Genomic DNA, 24,515 nt, shown 5'->3' on the forward strand with positions numbered 1-24,515 from the left:
GGGAGGGGCTGGCAGTGTGTCCCTGAAGGTAGCCAGCTGGAATATAGCGGGCCTTGCACGGAACACAAGCATACCAGACTGGAATGTATTTATAGAACCGTTTGGGATCTGCTTGTTCCAGGAAACCTGGTGCTTGGAACCTCTACATAAGATGGGTTATACCACCTATTTTGTTCCTGCCATACGACCGAGTGGAGGGAGGGGGCGCCCCTCGGGAGGGCTATTAATCTGGGTAAGCATCTCCCTGCGGTACTCCATTAAATGTATAGCTACTAAGTCTCCTGACCTTCAGAGGCTAACAGTGAGAGGGCCATGTGGAGTGAGAGTGCTTGAAATCTTTAATATTTACGTCAGAGGCACACGGGGTGGCTCGTCCACCCTGCCCTCAACTGGCATTGACGAGGAACTCAGAAATTGTAGCGCTGATTCCCTCGTCATACTAGCAGGCGACTTTAACTGTACATTTGAACCCCTTGCTGTGGACGATGTGCTAGGCACCAGAGACGATGAGGCAAGGAGAGGTATTCCACCGTTACAAATTACGCCAATTAGAAGATGGACCCAAAGTGCCATTGATCTTAATGCCCTTTGCTTGGAGCATGGCCTTAGAGCAACTAATAGCAGATCTAATTCAGATCAATTGGGGGCCCATACGTTCAACAGAGTAGGGCATTCCTCACGGATTGACTATATTCTGCTGAACTATCGTTTGTGGGCTCACCTGGTGGATATGGTGGTCTTGCCGTCCATCGACAGTGACCACAACCTTTTGTCTCTGTCTCTGTCCCCTCTGTGGATGGGATGCTCCCTACCCCCAATCTCCCACGTGTGGAGAACAACACATGAAGTGTGTCCCTCTAACGATGGTAGGCACCTGAATTGGAAGAACATTGCTGGTAATGAGGGAAAGATCTTGGAGGTAAAATCCATAATGGCTAATATTGTACCTCGTTTAGATTCTCCCCCAATTAGTGCGCAGGAGGTACCCACACTGTTTGCCCAAACTACGAACGCACTAGGCGAACTGTTTTTAGTCCATAATGCGGGAAGAAGGGCTTATAAAAGAGGCGCTACGAAGGGCATTGCTGGGTGGTTTTCACCTGCTTGTCGCGACGCCAAAGGGGAATTAATAAAGGCAGTGAAATCCAAGAATGGAGCTCTGATAAGCGTTGCTAGGGGCAATTACAGGAGGGCTATATTTAAGGCAAAGGTGGAATGGGAGAACCAGTTTTGGAATGACTTGAAGGCCGCAAGCTCAAGGAAAGACCCGAAGGGTTTCTAGGACCTACTAAGAGCTAGGGATAAACCTGTGGACACAATGATATCATGCAACATACCGGAGGATGCGTGGTTTGACCACTTTTCCCAGCTCTACACAATGCTCCCGGGTAAGGGGGTAAGTTTGCCAGAACAGTATCCCTTAGTACCCTGCGAGTTTAATGATGAGCTCCTGTTTACAGTCAAGGAAGTGGTAGGGGCGATCAAATGTCTTGTCCCCAATAAAGCAGCGGATCCGGACGGCATACCAGGGGACTTGCTACGCATTAACCCGGAGGAGTGGGGAAAACGTATTGCTGCCCTACTGAATGCTAGTTTTGATGGGGCAACTTTCCCGGTCTCATGGAAGGGTGCTGAGGTAGTTCCAATCTTTAAAAAAGGGAGTCGGAACGACCCTGCCAATTATCGCCCCATAATCCTCTTAGACTCTTCACAGAAGGTGGCGGGAAAAGTGGTTTTGGGCAGAGTACTGCAGTGGGTTGAGGAAAAGGGCATTCTTTCTGACTTCCAGGCCGGTTTTAGATCGGGTATGGGGACGATAGAGCAATCCTTCCGGCTTATGATGCTGTATTGGAAGGTGGTTGTACTGGGCAAAGGCAGTCTGTATCTCGCTTTTATAGACCTGCGGACTGCCTTTGACCTGGTCCCACGCAGCCAACTCTGGAGTGTGCTCGAGGAACAGGGCATTCCACCATACTTATTAAACATGCTAATTAAACTACATGCTGACAATTTTGCACAGATCAGGTGGGGTAATCAGGGACAAAAAACAGCACGAATACCTGTAAATAGAGGGGTACGCCAGGGATGTGTTCTAGCCCCCACTCTGTTCTCATTGTATGTTAATGGAGTGGTGGAGCACCTGCTGCAACATCCTGCAGATGCACCATCCTTTGCTGACAGAAGAATACTTACCCTCCTATTTGCAGATGATACCCTCCTGATCTCTAAAACCCCGGTAGGCCTGCAAAGTCTGTTAACTAGCTTTAAATCTTTTTGTGATGCAAGGGGGTTAGTTATTAACACAGGGAAAACTAAGTACCTGGTCCTTAACCCCTTGAAAAAGATAGCTAAACCACCGACCTTAGATTCTGTTCCCCTCGAGAGGGTTACGGAGTTCGATTACCTCGGTATTCGCCTCTGCGACTCTATGAGTTGGAAATGTCACCACCAAAAGATGCTGCTGACCCACAAGAGGGTGGTGGGTGCCCTTCTTAAGGAACAACGTGCCTCAACCCTCAAACCCATTGCCCCTATATTAGACATCTACAGGGCAAGGGGTGTCAGTGCAGCACTTCATGGAGCTGAACTCTGGGGGTACACAATGTGGATCAGTTATCCCGCTCAGAAAGTAAATTCCAGAAAGATCTAATGGGGCTCCCGCATAGTACTCCAACCCTTCCACTGCTTCTAGATATGGGTACTCGGGCAATTAGTGATCATGCTAGGCTCCGTCCTCTCCTTTTATGGGCACGAATCTGGAGAGTCCCAGAAATGTCTAGCTACGCGGATGGCTTAACTGATGTATTGGGCCTGCCAGGCTGGCCAAAGATTTGTTGGTTGAGGGAAGTCAAGCGCCTTCTCGGCAATCTTGGCCTAGGCGACGCTTGGAACAATAGAACTGCCCCCCCAAAATCTGTCCTAAAGAAGATATATTGGAGATGGGTAGCCGATGGCAGAAGTAGTAATGCCAATTTGTGCAGGACCACCTTGGATTTCCTTTTGGTAAAGGATGTGTCTTTTTGTGAACCATATTTGGATATTATTACAAACCGCAGGGACAGGGCTCTATATTTCCAATTCAGGGTAGGTCTACTTACTGTCGGGGAACTGACCTCTAGGTGGAAGGTTCCGGCCCAAACAATCTCTGACTGCCCATTCTGTGAAAATAGGACAGAGTCTGTTCCCCATTTGTTGTTTGAATGCCCGGCTTATGTAGACCCCCGCAGTAGATGGTTAAAGCCACTCTGTAGAGAACTTGGAACTAGACATTACAAGGAGGCCCTACGTATATTGAAAAATGACCCACGGACCCTTTTTGCTTGTGGCTTAGCAAAGTTCCTAGGATGGGCTTGGCGTATTAGATCAATTAGGCTTTTGTATCTTGTTTAATCTGTATTTTTAACTGTTTTTATCTAATTTATTGGCGCCACTTGTAGTATGAAATGTATGTTTATTTCTCTATGTATTGGCTCCTTTTATTCTTTTATTGTTCATTAGTCTATGTACTGCTTTTTAAGATATTCATTATATCGAAATAAAGCTGATTGATTGATTGATATTGATATTTCACTTTAGGACTGACACAGTTAAGTACCTACTTTGTTTTCCACTGGGCTATCAAACAAATCTTGGCACATGCCTATGTGCGATGGTAGATCAGGGAAAACAATGTTGCTTTTTACCTTCTTCTTGGAATTCTACAAAAAATACACCAAACAATTCCCAATCCCTTTTATGTGGTCTCCAAACTTCAGACTGTGCAGCCCAGCTTTTTATTTTTTTACAATTAATAGACGATGAGTCTTGTTTTCTTGCTCTTCCTTGAGAGCCGCTGTGCCGTCTCAAAGGACAATGCCTTTTTAGTAATATATTAATTCTTCTTCTTGATATGTTTTTCTATATGTATCTCTGTCTTACTGCATCGTACTGTATTTTTCTATGAGATTTTATGTTCGGTTATTTTAAATTGTACTTGAATGAGTATTTTCTATATTTCATGTTTTTATCTCCGAACGTGTACTTTTGTGGTTGCATCTGCGCCTGAAGAAAGTTATTCTGATACTGGTTCTAATCCAGGAGGCATGGTACTGATCTGTTTGCCTCATACAGTGCAATAGTATGAGCCAAATTAATTTAATTCAACAAGGTTATTTTAGTTTTTTTACAATTATATTTATAATGATTCTTATTAATCGAAAAATAAAGACTTATTCTATTAAAAAAGGCATTTGAAAATAAACATTTTGGAATAATATGCAAATAAAATATCTACAAAAATTAAGTGTTTCAAATAAAGTCAGTACCCTCTTTGGGAGTGAACAGATTTCTAACTTCCTAGAATGTATCGAAATGTCCATTACAATGCGAAGCACTGCAACATTTGATTTACGTATAGTAACGTTTTCACCAAATTGTTTCTCTGAAATAGAATTTAGCTGAAATGTACTGAGATGAAATGAGATGGAACCGAAACAACATTACACATCACATGTACCAAGTTACATTCTTGTTGAATGCTGATTGTGATGTCACTGAATGTAAGCCACTTATTCTCTGGTTTAAAGCAGCAAATATGAGAACTACAGCTGATATTTTAATTGGGATATGCAATTTGCATCTAAGATCCGTGGTTAGGCAAACAACAGCCTTTGGTTATGGAGATTTATGCAAATTCAATCAATTACCCGGATTGCATATGTGATGCTGCATGCAAAGGTATGACGTATGGCGGCTTTGATCGAGGATTGAGCGGTCGGAGCATGTTCCTGGCCGGCCTTAAGGCAGTGCAACGGTGCAGCCACACCGGGCGCTGAGTTAGGGGGTGCTGTGTTAGGAATAATTTATGGGTTTAAAAGCACGTGCTGCAGAGTTTCTTGTGTCCTGCAGTTTTCAGGCAACAATACAAATGTCAAGATAACTGGTGATCACAGCTCCTGCTGGACAGAGACAGGAGTTTTGCCTAGTGGGAGTTTTGACTCGTCATTAAGTAGTGCAGGGGGTTAAAGAACATTTAGCTCACAGAATTGTATTTAATGTGAATAGCTCAGTGGGTTACTGCTTTTGTCACAGATCGTTTGTTACTTGCAGTTCCTGAGTTACAATTTTAATATAGCACAGTGAGCTATGAACTGTCACTATAGCGCTGCATGCAAACTGCATGGTATAGGTTAGAACGTTGTTTTATTTCCCCCAGTCTTTTATTATCCTAATCAGTGCTTTAAATGGACTGGTACTGTCCGGTACGGAGTACCGGCAGTTTTGAAATTTGAGAGGGAGAGTACCGGCAGTTCTGAAGAGAAATGTAATACTTTTAATTGGAGAGGACTGGCATGTCTCAGAAACAAGCAGGTGCTCTGGCACAGAGTACCTGCACTTCTATGTTTCTATTCCAAGCACTGATCCTAAAGTTGCTCAAAAAGGGTTTGTTTGGGTAGAAATACATTCTTGTTAGTATATCCAGCCCCCACCACTGTGTGTCCTGAGACACAGGTGTTTCACAGTTGTAGAAGAGCCTGGAATTGTTTTCTAACTAATTGCAAGACAACCTTCTTGGACAAACTGCACTTTATAATTTGAGACCATTACTCGTAAACATTGCTCAGTATGAAAAGGGTTATACTAAGCTGGAAACTAAAATAATGTTGGTTGACTCTCAGTTCACCAAAGACCTGATTCCACAAATATTTATTTTGTAGGACCATTTTCAGCTTTTCATTGCCAGCCTGAGTCACTTAGAACTGTTTTGACCATCATTTCTAAGATGACGAATTCACCAGACTAGAACTATTAGTAAATGTTTCTTGGAAATGGGTTCCTTTTGAGTAACCAATGATCCATAGTAATACCCAGCTTTATGACCCTAATCTGATAGATAGACATTCTTAGGATGGATGGACCTACTCTTGTTTCTCAATCTGGAAGTTTTCAGATCTAACATGTTTTGTTTTATTTCAGTGCACAAACAACACTGCTCCTCCGCCTTCCGAGACTGCAGAACAGAAAAAAGCAGCAGAGAAGCTGAAACTAACGAAGAGAGAGGTAAATGAACACATATAAAATATGAATGCACATTTATAGCACCAGCACCAGCCTTTCAGCACTCATAGGTTTTATATGTTAGGAGTCCAATTCTAGCTCTAAGCAAAGAGTTTAGAAAGGAGTATTCTGTGTACACCCCCACGCCCTTGTGACCATGGCTGCTGAATAATTTGTTGAGAGATGCAATGAGGGTGATTTGCAAGCTATGTCTTTCTTTTTTTTAAGGGTCCAGACCAAAACAGATTGTTTCAGGTATCCTCTACCAGCGGCTAGGTACCAAATTCTGATACGGATAATTCCTTTTGTCCACAAGTGCTCTCCATTGCCCCATCAATTGCAGCATAGCATCATTTTCCTTAAGGCCAGTCGTTCCCAGGGCCAGCACTATTGAACATTATTCTGACAAGCAGCAGCAACATGAATATGCAGCAGTGATAACTGTTGATTTGCCTGTCCTATACGTTGATCTCATATACTTCAACCATGTCTGGAAACCTGTGACATTATATTTCTTAATGTGAACATAAAAAAGAATAACTTGTCATTTCCACTCCCAACAATAAATCCAATCAATCCAGAAGTTGCTCTAAAATATGTTATACATTTATTTACTTTGCACCCTGCTTCAGTCATCTCACCCCTTCACGTTCACACATCAAGCAAACGCTCCCAAGTCTTGCAATAGCATTGTCACCAAACACAAGTCTACCCTGAAGCTCACATTATTCTTCACTCCTACCAAAACAGTTTTCAGCTCTTAAAATTACAAAGCCTATCTTCAAACTTATGATTATTTTAACTTATAAGGCTATTTCATAAAACGAGGGAGACTTAGCGGTCAAAAATAGTTTATTATAAGGGGCGATCACAGCAATGATTGCAAAATTCTGTACTGTCGCTCAGTCACAACTGAGCCCTAATGAACTCGCCAATATTGGAACAGATCAATCTCCTCAGGAAGTTTGAGCCCTTTTTGGGCACCCAACTGCTTTCTTAACATCTCAGTTCACCACAGTCACTTACATTAAATCCATTGTCACCACAGCTGTCATCCCCCTGGCCTGTTTAGAGCTGTTTCTTCTAACCTGATCTGCACATCAACCCACCCCATTCTACATCTCAGCGAGGAAGCCCCACACAAAGCGCAACTCAAGTGAACTAAAACTAGAAGACACCTATTGAAGAACTGCACAGATAATACTCTCCACCAAGCCCACATTTCTCTCCTCCTTCTGCATTTGACACAAACATCACATTCCAGGTGTAGATGCCACCCATGGCCCAAGCACAAATAAAGGCAGAGGTAAAATATCCACTTTTTCATACAAACAATAGCTCAATAGACATGAAAGACGCATCCACGAATTCACAAAGATCTGGCACAGTCCTCCATCACTCTCTAAAATCTACTGCACACCGAACAGCAGACAAAACTTGTAAAAAGAACATCACTACAGCCAACTTACTGCCAACAAACAGATGCAAAGCACTCTACATGGCTACTAAATATCTCATTTATCCACATACTCCTCAATTGCTTACAGATAATACAAACATCCACAGATATAGCTCAACTGATATTATCAGTGGACTGCTCCCTTCCCAGCACAACTCCGCCTGGTAGCTGCTGCCCCGAGCTTCTTGCTGCTGACCATCTGATTTTCTAGTCAGTGGTTCGAGACACTCCTCCACCTGCAGGCTCCCGCCTTCGTCTCATCCATGGAGGTCTACTAGTAGAGTGTCTTTGCTCTGTTGCTAGGCTGCCCTCTGTCTCTCTCTTCTGCCTTTTTATGAATCTTTTCTATCCTTCACCGCTTCACATTTTTTTGTACTTTTTTCCTTTTTGCACCTTTTTTGCTACTTTGCCCCTGCCGCTGCGACCCCCCGCTGCTCCGCCCATCTCCAGGGCCACTTTCCTGCTCCCCTCTTTTTCCCCCTCCCAGGTGTTCAGCCTCCGCATACTACTTAATGGCGGCCGCTGTGCTGTCATGCTGCTGGTGCGACAAAGGTGTTCCAAATGCAAGCCTGTCTGCACCCGTCTGTGTATGGACCGTGCCCAATGCCACGGACCCTGATTCTCAGACAGTTACGACGTCTGCACCCGCCAGGCCCTCAGCCGCAGATGCAACACTACCTGCCACCTCACAACGCCTCGTGGCTCCCACAGCCCTGTCTCTTGCTCTCTTGCACCCATTGCTGCCGTATCCACCACCGCACTCCTCCCACCATAGGATCAACCCACAGCGTACCCGACCGTCTCAGCTACATCCTCCTCAACACTTGCTCCCTCCACAAACACGCCGCAGAAATCTGGTCCAAGGAAACCTGGATAAACCCCAGCTCAGCCCCGGACATCGCCACCACCATCCCCTATGGATACAAGGTCATCCCCAAGGACCGCACCATCAAAGCAGGAGGAGGCATCGCCATCGTCCACAAAACTACCCTCTGCCTGACCACCCACTCAGACGACCCAACGACAAGCATAGAACACGTCCACTTGCAGGTCCAGCCCAAAACAACTTCACCCTCCTCGGCGCCCTCATCTACAAACCTCCTGTCCCCACCTACCCTTCACCGACGCCTTCTGTGACTTCATCGCACCCAGGCTCTCACATCCACCAACTACATTCTAGTTAGCGACCTCATTTTTTTACCTGGACAACCCCAACAACCTGAACACTGCATCTCTCCTGGAGAACCTTGCCAGCGTAGGACTCAAGCAGCTAGTCACCTCTCATACCCACTGAGCAGGACACACGCTCGACTTCAGGCTTCCAAACCAACCACAGCACCAAGGCCGCCCTCCTCACTGCCACAGACAACAGCTGCTCCTTCCATGGCCAGGGTGAAACAGCAGCCCTCACACTACTGGACCTCTCGGCCACCTTTGACACTGTCTCCCACCGCACCCAAATCACGAGACTCCAGGAAGCCGGAATACGCAACAAAGCACTGGACTGCATCCACTCCTTCCTCACCGGTCGAACACTGCAAGTCAGACTACCACCGTTCCTCTCAGAACCCACTGAGATCAGCTGCGGAGTGCCACAGGACTTGTCCCTGAGCCCCACCCACTTCAACGTCTACATGGCCCACTCGCAGCCTACCTCAGGAACTACGGTCTCCTACGCCGACGACACCCAGCGGATCCTCTTACTCACAAAATAACCCACAGCCACCAGAGAACTTCCACAACGAGATGAAGGCCGTCGCCACCTAGATGAGAGACAGTTGCCTCAAACTCAACTCCCTCAGCTTAGAACAACTCCTGGTGGCCCGCTGTGCTAAGAACACCCCCCACACCCACGGACCATTCATGAAACCTTAGCATCATACTGGACTCCTCGCTCACAATGAACTACCAGATCAACGCTGTTTCCTCATCATGCTTCCACACACTCTGTCTGCTTCACAAGACCTGCAGAAGGATCCCCACTGAATCCAAAAAGACGGTCACCCATGCACTCATCAGCAGCAGATGTGACTACAGCAACGCACTCTACGCCGGCGTCACCTAGAAACACCTCAGGAAACTACATAACGTTCAAAACACTGCAGCCAGACAGGTCCTTAATATCTCCCACTGCAGCCACATCACCGAACACCTGCGAGAACTCCACTGGCTCCAAATCAACAAGAGTCACTTTCAAGCTCTTCACACCTGCCTACAAAACCCTCCACAACACAGGACCAGCATATCTGAACGACCACCTCTCATTCCACATACCCACCAGACACTTCCACTCTGCCCAACTAGCCCTGGCCACATACAACAGATCTGCAAGACCAGGAGTGGAGTAAGAGCCTTCTCTTGCCTCGCTGCCAAGACCTGGAACACTACGCCTCTCCACCTCAGGCAAGCCCTGTCGCTGACCCAATTCAGGAAGTATCTTAAGACCTGGCTTTTCGACTGAATCCCGTGCCCAGACGGATCAGCAGCCCCCCATCTGCCCCTTCAGTGCCTTGAGACCCTCACGGGTGAGTAGCTGCACTATAGATACCCTGATTGATTGAACTTCTCACCCAGAAACCAAACAGGACTGCAGAGCATGCAGACGGCAGTAATACCAACAGTGATGAATCACACATAAATCATTGTAGCTCTTGAGCATGACAGTCTTTCCAGCCTTCGACCTTTCAAGCCCTGGTTAGTTTCATAAGTGCACTAGTAACAACTGGCTATTACACTAAAATACTGCATGCTTCATTTAGCAAAAGACCTTGTACTGATACTGCATAACTCATCAACAACATCAGCACCTCAGCAGAATCTTTCAGTCCTCCCTCAACACAAGCTGTTCGGTCCTACCAGTCATGGTTGTGCTTTCAATGTAGCACTGAAACTTCATCTATCTAGGCAGTTGTCAATGCATTGAGGAATATCAATAACAACAGTCCCTGCCTGCTAGTTTGCCTTGACGTATGAGTGTCTTTTGACACTGCCAGCTTCCAGCTTCCATCAGAAACCTTAAATCTCACATTAGCTTAACTAAAACATTTCCAAACTGCCTTGCGTCCTTTCTGTAAGAAAGAGAGAAATGTATCCAAAGGAAGTTTTCCAAATCCTTATGTAAGTGTGCAGCCTGTGGTCTATCCCATGGTTCAACACCTGATCCATGCTATTTACCCTTCTTAGAGAGCCTGTAGGAATATTGTTCAACCAACACAACATCTTAATTCTTCAACATGCAAATGAAAGAAAACTCACAATATTGACAGCTGACTTTCTTTAAAAAACTCAGGTCATGCCTGAACAGTCTTCAAAGCTCGATTTGGAACCACTACCTTAAGCTCCATTCAACCAAGACAATAATCCGCACCACACTTCAATCACTGGTATAGCACTAGCAGTGCAACATGAATCTTGAGAGCTTAACATCATGGCTCTGCTTTTGTATCAGGGCCATAGTTTTCTAAGCTATCTTTCACCGGACAAAGGCAGTCATTGTGTTAGAGATTTCTAACCACAAATTTCTCACCTAGAAATTTCCTCAGGCATCAGTCTGGATCTGGAAAATCATGAGCAGTACAGCTGCATGCTGAAAAGTGGCGAAGATCAGCTCCATTTTGGAGCCATCCATGTCAAGGGACAGCAAAGTGACCATATAAGCGCCACCCGAGCACTGACGTTAGTTCCTTTCTTTCCAGGGAAAAGCTTGAATCTAGACAGCAACCTCAGTCAATTTTTGACCAACTTTTTGAGATTTGTTGTCGAAGCTAGTGACATGTCCACTGCTAAATCTACTGGGTTTAAGCTTGGTGGGTAATGTCACAGACAGATGTCTGTGTCTGATCCTCACTTGGTCTATCTCTGGTGCCTGGGATTGAGTCATGACTCCAAAGCATGCGGGGGGTTCAAGTTGATGCTCTCCAGGGCGATTCGTGAGTGGGCAATGAAGCTCCTGGCAGCGGAGCAGAAATAGACTTCACGCTGTTCTCTGCCTCAGTCCCTTTCACTAGGCTGGCCGCTCTCAGGCCAGTCTCAGAGCTGTTCCCGTGGATGGTTTTTTTTGTGGTCAGAGGATTCTTCCTCCAAGTTGGGTAAGCCAAAGAAGTACTGGAGAAAGAAGTCAAAGCATTTACGGCTTTGCCCTACATATGCCATGCTTCTAGGCTCCACTTCTGCACTCCACCTGCAAAGCAGCATCAGGGCCCATTCGCACTACCCTGGGTTCACCAGAGTGATGTCGCTGAATTAAGAGAATTTTTTGATGCCATGCATGCCATCTTTAAGCCATCAACTCCCTGTGGCATGCCTTTGCACCCCACAGAGGTATTAGGTGTCCTGACTGGGTTACGACTGGCGGGTCCACCCCTGACTGCAGCTGTGTCCTCAAGATCCACCCTGGATCCAGACCGACGCCAACACAGGTCCCTTCTTCCACCATGGCTCCCCAATGATGATCGATGGTTACAAGCCCATCTTTATACCCATCTCCGAGCTGGTGCGGCCCCAACGCCACTCAACGTTGTTGCAGACATCGTCCAGGCTCAATCAACCCCTGAACTTCCTGCTGATTGATAGTCCATTCCACCCTGCAGTGGGATATGAGGAGGAATGGTTTGGCCCCATGGGGGTGGACCCTGATCCAGCTGAGAACTGGCACGAGGAGCTGGATGATGCCAGTGGGTTGAACACTTCCCCATACTCTAACATGCTTTCCCCTTGGGGCCCAGTTATGGAGCAGAGTGCATTCTTTGCCACCGTGATGCGCAGGGCAGTGGAGGTTGTTCACCTGCGACTTCCATCAGTCAAGGTCAAGACCACCCTCTTTACTGAGGTGCTTCACCCAGGAGTGGGCTCGGCTAAGACCTTTCTTCCTTTCAAAAAACCCTCACTGAAGTTCTCTTTGGGGCCTGGGCTAAACCTTCCACAGGGACTCCTGTGCACCGCATAACTGCCTGTTGCCATCCCGCCCCCAGACCAGAGACCCAGTCTTCCTCTCCCAGCACCTCGAGTCTCACCTGAGAACCTATAAGATCAACCTAAATGCATACCTGTCCACTCCACTGGACAGGGAATACAAGAGGGTGGACACCTTTGGGAAGTGCATCTTTACTTCCACCAGCCTAGCTTTGCGGTCTGTGAACACCACATGCCTCTTGGGCTAGTATGCCAATACTTTAAAGGATTTGGTTGCACAGCTGAATCCCATGCTTCCCAAGGAAGGCCGTACTATCTTCAACTAAGCCTTGTGGATGGTCAGGATGCAGCAAAGTTTTCCATCAGATGCGGGCGGGACAAAACAGACTCCCTAGGCAGAGCCATAGTCTCCATAGTGGTATTGCGCCATTATGCCTGGTTGCAGTCCACTGGGTTCTCAAGGGATGTCCAGGCTTCATTGATCAACATGCCCTTAGAAGGCTCTGGCCTATTTGGCGATAAGACTGACACAGCGGTCAGCGCTTTTGGGAGAGCTTGGTCACTGCCAGATCTCTTGGGCTTTCTCTATCTGCCTGGTCTCAGCATCAGTCCTCTCACTCTATGTGGACTTGGTTGAGGTACCTGTGGGTATCCAGTCTACCAGCCCTACCCTATGGTACAGCAACCTGCCCAGCCCTTCTGTGGATGGGTCCGCTGATCCCATAAAGGACTCAATAACCAGGCTCAGCGACATATCCAGCCCCGCCACCTCTCTAGCAGCAACAACTTTGAAGCCTCTTCAGTGCAAGCTGCATCCAACACAGCCATCCCATTGGTGGCAGGATCAGGTACTACCTGCCTCAATGGTCTACCACTACCTCTGACAAATGGGTGCTCCAGATTCTGCAGAAGGGGTACACTTTCCCATTTGTTGAAACTGATCAGCCTTTGCCACTATCCAAAGAACGGCTGGTGGAGAACCACTTCTCCTTGCTACGTCAAAAAGTGCAGGCTATTTTAGCCAAAGTAGATATAAAGAGGTTGTAGAAGTAGGTCTTGATTACTATTTCCACTACTATCGTCCCATCCTAGCTCTGCGCCCGCTCAATGCCTTTCTGCTGAAAGAGAAATTCAAAATACTCATCGTGGCTCAGGTCTTGTCTCATCTGGCCCCTGGAGACTGGATAGTAGCGTTGGCCTTGCAGGACACTCATTTTCACATCCCTGTCCTGCAAGCCCACAGGCATTACATGTGGTTCACTGTTGGCCATAGGCATTTTCAGTTCCCTGTGCTCTTTTCGGCCTCACCAGCGCTCCTCAGGTGTTCATGAAAGTGATAGCAGTGGTTGCAGCTCATCTCCAGAGGTCTGTGATTCCAGACTTTCCCCACAATGATGACCGGCTGCTGAAGGGGGTTGCTTGCCACAGGCAGTCACCACCCACCTACAGACTACAGCATACCTGTTGTACTCTCTGGGATCCACTACCAACATGCCGAAGTCACACCTGACTCTTCAGACGTTCCCTTTCATTGGAGCCATTCTGGATACAGTGCAGTTCTACGCCTGCCCTCCGGAGTGGAGAGTCCAGGATATTTGCGCTATGATCTTGCTGTTTCAGCCTCACTCCTGGATTTCAATGAGACTGACTCTGAAGCTTCTGGGTCTGATGGCCTCCTGCATTCTGCTTGTAAAGCGCAACAGATGCCATTTGTGGGCTCTGCGGTAGGACTAACTCAGCCATTGATGCCTTGCGTATCATGAATGGTATCTACAACCAGAGGTAGCATGAGGTCTCTTAGATGAATTGGAAGGACTTTGGCTCTATTTGTTCACGACCACCAAGAAAGCACACTGCCAGCACTTCTCCTCATTGGAATTTCCAAAGAAGCTCTCGCTCGGAGATGCATTCCATTTAGAAGATCAGGACCGAATGGACCCAAGTCATCCAAGTGGCTCTGGATTGGGCACAAATAGAATTGTATCACAAACTCCTGAGTCTGAGCATTGGTCCTCTGATTAGGCTGCCTGTTGAGCTTGACCCTCTCTGCAGGGTTAACCTTTTGCCAGGCATGAGCCTTCCTTTTTAAAACATATATGTTAACCATGGGTAGGACCTAAAAGCCCATAGGGCAGGGTGTAATGTATTTTAAAAGTTGGACATATACTTTTAAGTTTTACATGTCTAGGTAGTGAAACATCTCCTGAATTCCTTTTTCACTACTGTGAGGAATACCTCTCCCATAGCTAAAGGGACAAAAAAAGCTCCAACAACTTTTAATTTGCACTTTGACCCTGCCTGAAGTGATTCCTACTCTCAAAGTGGTGCCCACCCAGTCCTGGGCCCTTGGAAGTGCTGCTAAAGCTGAACAGGTAGCCCAAATATCCAAAACCTGTGTATTTCTCCCAAATAGTGCACCATGAACTGAGACAAATCCTGTTCAGCACCTTCTCTTCAGCCTCTTGGAGCCCTCATCAGCTACAGCCTGCAGCTTCGTCCCACCGGAGAATTTATACTTCCAAAAAATGAGTAAGGACCTAATTTAGAAGTTGACAGAGGGGAACACTCGGTCACAAATGTGATGGATATTCTGTCTGCTGTATTATGATCACCTTCAATTATTTGGGGATCGCAATATGGCCGACGTGATATCCGTCATTTTTGTGACGGCGTATTCCTTCTGCCGACTTCTAAATCAGGCCCTAAGTCCAAACATAGAAATCTTCACCGCAAACTCATCCAGTGGCTCCCATAATACGACGATGCCTCCTCACTCACCGCCAGCTGCCTTGCCCCGGTCAACTTCACATTCTCAGACATATTTCTTCGAAATTTCTTCTAATTCCAAAAGTAAGCAGAGACGGGGCCCAACCCACCTAGTTTATCCAAACCGCACTCCATCGTGACATTGCTCAGGTCTCACGCAGCTAGATGTCCACGGTTGGCTCTTTGATCTTTTAGGTGCAAGGTTTTACTAAAAACTTTTAAAAATTATAACTTCGGCTATTGATTGGATTTGTGCAGTTTTGGCGTCAAACAATTTATTAAAACGTACTCAATTTTTCTAATTTGGGGCCTTATGTAGGTGGGCTGGCATTTACCACTTCATAAATACCGAATCATACCGATTCGGTATTTATGAAGTGGTAAATGCAATGTAGGTAATGAGTCGGTAAATATTACCGTTTCGGAAAAATTCGGTAATTACCGAATCGGTATTTACCGATTCGGTAATGAGGCATACCTTCCCATTGATGGGAAGGTATGCCTCATTACCGAATCGGTAAATACCGATTCGGTAATGGGGGAGCACATGCAAGGGTGGCAGGGTGTCACATTGACACCCTGTTGCACCCCTGATTCGGCCATGTGTGCACATGTGGCGCACATACATGCCCTAAGGGCATGTATGTCTGCCACATTGCACACTTAAACGTGCACAAAAATGCTTTTTTTCACCTATTCGTCATTTACCACCAACCTTTAGTTGGTGGTAAATAACGAATCCCCACACCCACCACACACTCCCCCTACATTTCATTTCATGATTCGGTATTTACCGAATCGGTAAATTTACCGAATCGGTAATATTGCCGATTCGGTAATTTTACCGAATACCGAATCATGAAATCCTCCCCCTACATCTCAAAAGCCAAAATACCGGTCGGTAACGGTATAATTACCGAAAATCGGCCGTTACCGACCGGTATTTGGCTTCCTACATGAGGCCCTTGGTGTGGTATTTTTTTTTTTGGGGGGTGTTTTCACTTTAGTACTGTTTGAGTGCTGCATAAATACTTAACACATTATAGCTAAGCTAAGCCTGACTGCTTTTGTGCCGAGCTACCTGAGGGTTAAGCATAGGTTAATTTAGTGACTTTTGTGGTTCACCCTTTGTTGCTTTTGCTTGAGAAGGATTCACACACACCCCCATCAACCTAAAGCTCAATTTCTCACACTGACCATCAAGAGGATCTTCTGTTGCAGCATCAGGGCTGGCTTCAGCACCTGAAGCTGGGCACGCTCGGCCTTCATGCATGGAGATTGAACGCAGCAGTTTAGACTTTTTGATCTCACTCCTGAGGTCTGTGGTTTACATGTCCTGGACATCTGCCAAGCTGCTACATGTTTGTCACTCCACACATTCATGAAGCACTGCTGCTTGGATGATCAGGTCCTCCAAGACAGGCATTTTACCTAGTTGATCCTCCAAGACTTTCGGGTTTGAGCAAGTTCGCAGACCCACCTCCAGGGAGGGATTGCTTGGGTATCTATATTAAGGTGGGGAATCTGTGGGTAGAAGTCTCTGTGAGAAGAACAATTTAAGTACCTTTGGTAACGCATTTTCTGATAGAGACTCTATCTAACTGCAGATTCATCACAACCCTCCCATCCTCCCCACTCTGCAAACTGGGTTCTTCACCCTAAAGAGCCTATTAGAAACCTCACACCTGTCTAAATGTTTTTTTTTGTGACTCTGCGTTTTTATTTGTGGAAGTAGTCACGAAAGTAACTGATGTAAGTGCACCGTGGTGGCGCTTATATGAGCACTGGGACATCTTTTCTGATGCGGACGATGCCATTGCACAGCTGATCGATACCACACACCACCACCTAGCGGAACTGCTCAAGATTTTCTTGTTCCAGTCTGACGCCTGGGGAATAGTCTAAGGTGAGGAATCTGCAGTTCGATAGAGGCTATCCCAGAAAAATTGTTACCTAAGGTATGTAACTTGTACTTCTGGTTCTAGATCAATCTTTGATACCAAATCAACCCATTTATGTATGCCTGCAACTTATGGGCCATAGTACAGGTCCTAATGTCACACAAACAAATAAGGAAATGCAAAGCAATTCTTCACCTTGGCAAATTTAAATGCCATCCAACATACAACAAAATAAGTTTTAAAAAATTGTAGCACATCACTCCCACGCCCAAACAACACAATGGGCTTCTTCTATCATCACATTCGCCTACCTACAGCTCTTATGGAAACTAGAGGATCATTGAACAGAAACTTATTCACTATTCAATGAGAAACGTCCACGTTTTACTTGTACTAAATTCAAACAAAAACAAAGAATGATCTAATACTTAGTTGTTTATGTAAGCTTATTATGGGTAATTAGCATACAGTTAACCTTTATATGGGCCCTTGAGGAGATATTGGTGCAGATTAGGGCATACAAATTCTCCCTACTTCCACGGATAGAGTAATTTCACAGATACACGCACATACACACATCATACGCTTGGGCCCATTTCACTAACATATGCTCGATTACTCTATCAGCATAGAACCTGTGGAAAGGAAACTCCTAAACACCCTATATCTACACTGAGGTCGATAAGACCAGTTTGATATTATCCAGAGTCATGATCTAAACAACAATAATCAAAATAGAGTACTTAATAAACAACAAGAAATAACCACCAACACTGTATTTTAAACAACGGTACTTTTATCTAAAATTAGTTCAAATGAAAGTCAATCAAAGCAAAATCATTATTCTCATAATTACCTATTCTAGCTAAATGTCATAAATGGGTCAGGACAGGTCTCTCAGTAGAAGTCTCCCGAGTCGCCGTCCTCACAGCATCGATCCTCACCAACGCAGGTTTGGGAAGAAGTGGCCTTAGACCCTCTCTAGGCTAGCAATACTTATAGGGAAACTTGCAATATTAAAGAAACATAAAATGTTCTAAACGTCCGCTGAACCGCTGAGCAAAGCGAGCAGGAAAGGATGTAGCATTGCTACATTTGGAAAATCTCCGCTCAGAAAAATCACAAAAATAAAAAGACGGAAGAAGGAAACTCGAGTTTTGCAAATGTTTCTTTCACATTCTTATTTCCTCGGGACCAGCATTGTAATCACAAAGTTCATTGTGGCTCCTTTGTCCTCCAAGGACACTTGGACTCTCGCCCAGAGCTGCTGTCCTCACGGAAAACTTTTAAACCAGGCGAAGACTGTGGTCAGATGACTCTCGACCATGTTCAGCAAGGCCTTCTCATCAAAATTCAGTTACTCGAGTTCAGGCTTTAAACGGCAGCCATTTTTCTCTAGGCCAAAACGTACCATCTTAATTAAAAGAGACAAAACAACGTTACCACAGCATAGTGATTAAACAGTGTCAACCCCACTAATACACTTATGTGTATGTAATTATCTAGCCTTTGCAACACAGAAAAGCATTAGTACACGTTATTTCAAAAGCGTTTTTGTGCTTAAAACAAACAGCACTTTAGCAACATGCATTTAATTAAACCTGCACATTATTATTAAGCAACATAAATGCCTTCCCACGTGTAGTTTTCTCTTGTTAGAACGTGTTGATTAATCAAAATGTTCACACAAAACACATAATTAACGTTACAAATTAATATTTTTAATTTTCGACATATAGACAAACCGGAGCTTAAAAACCCAATAGATTTTCAACACAAAACTCTGCTCCAGCAATATCACTGGTATGCCAACCTATAGTGCATGGAGTTATCCTTTACACCACTGTTTTGCCATACAATTCTTTTTTATATATTGACATAAACTCAGGATTCTATGTCAATAACAATCTGTTTGTTTTGTTGGTTTTCTTTCAAGCTGGAAATGTTGCACGAGGAGGTTCTTTATTCGCTGGTGTACAAGGCAGGGGTTGCTTCATCAGATCAAATTGTAAATGAGGAAGCGCTCTTCAATTATCTTAAAAAGGTGAGTCATTTTAGAAAATGTCAAGGAATTGTACTCAGATAAAATACTGCATGCACACCAAAAATGCAGTATACTTAGTCAAACTCGTTGCATGTTATTCAATGCTGTTCAACTGAGTCCCAGAATCAAGTACATGAGCCAAAGGAGGAGGCATCACTTTGTTATATTCATGGCTACTGCACAGAAAGGACACACCTGGTGTGTCCTTTCTGTGAACAGCTGGGATTTATTTTCTGGTCATCATCCAACCTCACAAATGAAATCCATATCCCATAGTAGTTTAAACGTGGAACCTAAGCATGGGCGTAGCTACTATGGTGTAGCTGGTGCAGTGGCACCGGAATCCAGATGCTGGAAGATGCCCAGTCTGGCAGGCACCCGCTGCAGGCATGTTAGAGGCTTCCCATTCAGACTTTATTTTAATTCTGAGCATGCCTGTGGTCTGATCTTATGTTTACTCTTCTGGGAGCATGAGAGAGAGGAGGGGTACAGACAGAGAAGAGGAGTGGAGAAATGAAGAAGAGAGAAGAAAGGATTGAAAAAAAGGTGAGCGTGAAAGAAAGGAAAGGAAGAGAGGAAAAGTAAAAGATTTGGAGAAGGGATAAAGATGCTAGAGGAAGAGAAAGACCATAAGGATGAGCAAAAGGGGACGGAGAGATTTTGAGAAAGGCACCAGAAATAAAGATGCTAAGTAGAAAATGGGGGAAGAAAATAAGGACGCGTGAGAGATAGAAGAAGGGATGTCAGGTAGAGAAGGCAAAAAAGTGACACAGATTAGGGCTAGAGAGCAGAACATCAAAGGAAGGAAATAGATGAGGGAAAAGAGGTGGAGATGGGGAGAACAGAAACAAAGACAGAACGAAAACACGGAGAGCCATGAGAATGAGCACAACCATCATTAGAGCAGCAGGTGCAGTGACACCAGAGCCCAGGGTATGATAGACCCCTGCACCTTATACATATCAGTATATAATACCGACCCAGGGACATTTTTCTAGTTTGCTTTAGGTCTCATGACACCCTGAGTGGTCAGTGGGTGATTGTTTTTATGGCTCTTTTCATCCAACCACATCTGGGGCTCAGGGTACATGGACACAGCAATGTGGAAACCATTCATGCTGTGTCTGGCCTTTGGATAAGGTGTTTATATGAGCATCTAGTGCACTCACAAAAACAAAGAAAATTATAGATGACTACAGGAGAACTACTTGACGTACTCATAAATGCCTATGTGAATTGGCCCCAAAATGTCAAGCTCCCTATTATTAAAGTACATGGATGGGACAGTCCTTTCTATTTGTAATAATTCTGTATGAATAGTTCCCAAATATTCTCTTTTTAAATGTTTCGGGCCAACCCACAAAAGCTTTGACGAGTATGTAAAGTAGTACTAGAGAAAAACTTCACATACTCATAAATGTTTTTGTGAGAAAGTTCTTAGATTTCACCATCCTCGGATCTTCTTTAGATTTATGTATTGTTTCTATGTTGTTCAACTGGCAAGGTGTGTAGATACTTCAACTAGAAGTGTGTTTGGACCCAATGTGTTTCCTTTCAGCAGGTTTCATTGGTATCTCTTACATAGTTTCTGTGACAAACATGGCTAGCTTCTCCTCTTGTGTCATTGTATGCCTTAGGTCACAAAGTTTTCCACTGTGTTGCCAGACATTTCATGAGGTATGTGTCCCCTCACTTGGAATTTATATGTGTTTTATACAAAAAAATTGTTTTTGTTTCATTCCCCCAAAAATTATTTTTAGAGTCATATGTTGGTATACCCTCTGTGTAGCAAACTCAGTCCCTCATTCTGAGTTTTTGTTTTGTCTACTTTAGTATTCTTTTGTGTAAGTTGAAAAGGCTCATGCCTCACTGTGTGTGCATACCTTTTCTCTACTTATTATTGTCGTGTACTGTGAAAAGGTTACATTATTCACAGCATTCTGAAATCTGCTTTGCTTCTTTCGTTACGTATTTTAAACTTCTTCGTAGACACATGGCAAACAATTGCCTATCGCTCCAGTGAGAAAAGGTTAGTAATAAAGGACTAGCAGTGAAAGTAACTTTCTTAACACCAGTATGCAGACAGCACTCAAATTTACCCGAGGGTCACCTCACCCAAGGATATTTCAGAGTTTCAAGCCGACTTCAGATCAACAAATATTAAATAGAGGCTGCCACCCTTTATAGTCACCATTTTCCAGAAAAGTAGCTGTAGTCTGAATATCTGGTCTACGGTTGACATGTTTGATCTGAAGCCGGCCTGGAAGGCGCTTAATATTTGTTCTTCTTCCAGCCAACCTTGAAGGCGATCTAGTAGTACCAATGTGTTGCAAATGGGTCCTGCTCATATAGTAGACTTAGGTTTTTTGCTTTTTGATGACCCATTTTTGGACCTTTATGGTGGGTGAGTATCATTACCTGAGTCTGCCTCACAGTAATTTCATGGTAAATTAAACTGCGCGTCTTTACTGCCAGTTTCAGTCTTTTTAGATAAGGCCACTATGAGGCGGCTAAGGTAAGGGTCACTGCCTGGTTACATGTGTGCACATGGGTACAGGCTGCATGTAAGAGACTACAGTTGTGTGCAGCCTGATAGCTGCACACAGGTAACCTGCCTGTGGCATTGTTAAACTGCAAATTTGACCTGTCAAACACCCCTTTTGATAGGGCTAAACCTTCATTTTAAATATTAATAAGTTACCCATATGTAGGCCTTATTGCCCACAAAGGCAGAGTACAGATATTAAACCTAGGTCACATAGAAACTAATGTTTCTTATAATTCCATATAATTAAATATCCTGTAAAATGACTTTCACTGTAGCAAGGCTGGCTGCTTGCTGACTTAGGGAATCATTGGGCTACAGTGTGACATTTATTAAATGCTAAATTTGGATTGGTAATATCTAGAAAAGTACTTCTTACACTCTTTTGAATTGTCCTCTTTAATGGTGAGGCCGGATTTAAATTATTTGACAAATGCCACTTTTCAGAAAGTTAGCATTTTTCTGTCTGAAGTTTCTGGAAGTTCCAAGCTGCCTGGCTGGTGATGGCTCCTCCAATTGGGAATGCGTATTTGAGGCAGGCAGTGCACTGAAGACTCTGCCTGCATGTGACTCCAGAGCTAGTGGGCCTCTCCAAAGGCCAGTGCTGCTTGCCCCCTTAGACCCTCTGAGGACCAGGGGAAGATTTCGACTCCAGTGCATCCCCAAGATGCCAGATGGCCAGAAGGCCATGGAATCTGTGCAGGGCACAGCAGAGGAGAAGGCTGGTTCAGGGAGCGCGTGAAACCAGCTCACCACACAGTGTGCCCCTTTGAAGGTCAGGAGACCTGCTGAAAATGCTCCTGGTGGCAACAGCTCTCCACCAGGATCAAAATGAGACAGTGAGCCCAAGATCATCGAAATCAGCCCAACGAGGCTGGAGATATTCATCTTAAAAGAATCTGACCTTAGACCCTTGAGAGAATAGAGTGCATGGGGCTCTGCAGCCTTCATGAATTCTTCTACTGGGGAGGGTACAGTACCTGGGTGTTGGAGCAAGGTTAATTTAATTATTTTTCAAGGGAGGGGGTGTGCGTTGGGCTGCTTCCCCAGACTATCTGGGGATCCAGAAAACAAGTACCGGGTCCCAGGACCTCATCCCCATGACCCAGAAGCAAGTAAGCTGTTCTCTGCCGCAGGACCACCAGGGATGTGCGCAGAGCAAAAGATGTTGGTGACTCCCGCCCAGCATGGAGCTGTACGCAGGATGTCGGCGGTGGTCATGGGTCCTTGGTGCTTCCCCTGCGGACCTCATAGCAAAACCTCCCTTGGGGTTACCCAGGTGTAACCAGGCACCTGCTTCAAAAAGGAAAAAAAAAGAAGAGATGCGCAGCGTGGGCACACAAAAACAATGATGCCCCATAATGCCCTTGATTTTGGTTTGATGAGGTGGTCAGAGAGGCGCTTGTTGATTGCTTTTTTCAGGACTTCGGCTGGGTTGGGAAGGAGGGATATCGATCGGGAATTGGTGAGTTTTGTCGACCAAGGGTTTCTTTAGGAGGGCTTTGATGGTGGTGTGTTTCCATGGTTACAGGAAGATGGCTGTACTGATGGAGGTGTTAAGGATAGGGGTGAGGACCTCACTGACAGAGATTGCTCCTTTGTCAAAGTTGTGGTGGGGGCAGGGGTCTGCTGGGGCTACGGAGTGAATGATCTTCATGATTGGTGTGGTTTCTTCTATGCTCCTGGTGCCCCATGTGGTGCTTGTTTTGACTTCATTTGTCACTAGGAGGCTCCTGGAGATGGCCAGGCGATCCAGTTGTTGGGGTGAAAGTGCTGTATATGGTTGCGATTTTGCTGGAGAAGTAGTTCGAGAGGTCATTGCCCAGATTTTGTGATGGGTTGATGTTTCTGGTGACAGCCATATATATGGTGAAGTCTTTCACGATTGCAAAGATTTCTTTGCTGCTGTTGGAGCTGATGTTTATTTGTTCAAGAAGTCCCTTCTTCTTGGTTTCTCGGATGAGCTGGTGGAATCTTTTTTGAGCAGCTTTGAAAGCATATTTTTCCACTTTACCTTTGCTGGTTCTCCATTTCCATTCCAGTTGTTTGCAGTGACGCTGCATCATTTTGAGGTCTTCTGTGCACCAGCTGGCATGTGTTCTAGTTTTGTTCTGTATTCTTGCTTCATTTCATGGGGGCCAGAATGTCAGAGCACCTGGTGATCCACTTTTTGAAGTTCACGATATTGTGTGCCAGGATGCCTGTGTGTTCTTGTTTAGGGCCGTCATCCCTTCCGCCTCTGTTAGGTTGTTCCAGTGTTGCCATGCTGGACCCTCTGTGGAGGCTCTACTGAGTTGATGGGTGTCGACTGTGAAACTATCACCTTGTCTGATCAGGTGATGGGTCTTGGTGTATTGATTCTACTAGTCCACACCACCTCTCCTGAGTAGGCCTTATACTGCTTCGCTACCCTGAGATATTTCAGTGCTACAACGGAGTGCTTGGTCCCAGTAAGAGGAAACTGTGGACCTATTACTTGTGCAGGTCGGCATAACTAATAACCCAATTTCTTACACAATGAAGCCAAAATACTCATCAATAATACCTTAACTCTACAAACACCCTAGGATACACACTATTATTGACAATGGGAAATCGTTTGGTTTTATTTCTTAATTTCCACAAGCACATTAATGTCATAGCTGCTAGAGCCAATCATCAGCTCTGACTGATTTGTTGAATCAAACTTTTCTTTCTGGAACATGATCTTAAAGTCGAGACCTATGCACTGCTCCTTCCCAGACTCAACTGTGGGAAATTATTTTCATTGGCTATCCAAAATCTCATCTTGCTTCTCTCAAAGCCTCCTTGCATGCTGCCGAATGTCCGATCTCTGGGATCGGCTTCTATGAT

General features: G+C 45.1%; 1 protein-coding gene across 2 annotated transcripts in view; it reads left to right on the forward strand.

Annotated features, from left to right (window-relative positions):
- The window catches only part of BAIAP3 (BAI1 associated protein 3), a 1,035,958-nt gene that overhangs the window by 608,554 nt on the left and 402,889 nt on the right, over positions 1-24,515 (forward strand). For both annotated transcript variants that reach the window (XM_085629280.1, XM_085629278.1), the window contains exons 4-5: positions 5,956-6,039; positions 19,010-19,117. In XM_085629280.1, coding sequence (XP_085485406.1) covers positions 5,956-6,039; positions 19,010-19,117 — 192 coding nt within the window. The remainder of the gene's footprint in view (positions 1-5,955; positions 6,040-19,009; positions 19,118-24,515) is intronic.

Source organism: Triturus cristatus, chromosome 10 (genome assembly GCF_964204655.1).
Source record: "Triturus cristatus chromosome 10, aTriCri1.1, whole genome shotgun sequence".
Classification (NCBI taxonomy): domain Eukaryota; kingdom Metazoa; phylum Chordata; class Amphibia; order Caudata; family Salamandridae; genus Triturus; species Triturus cristatus.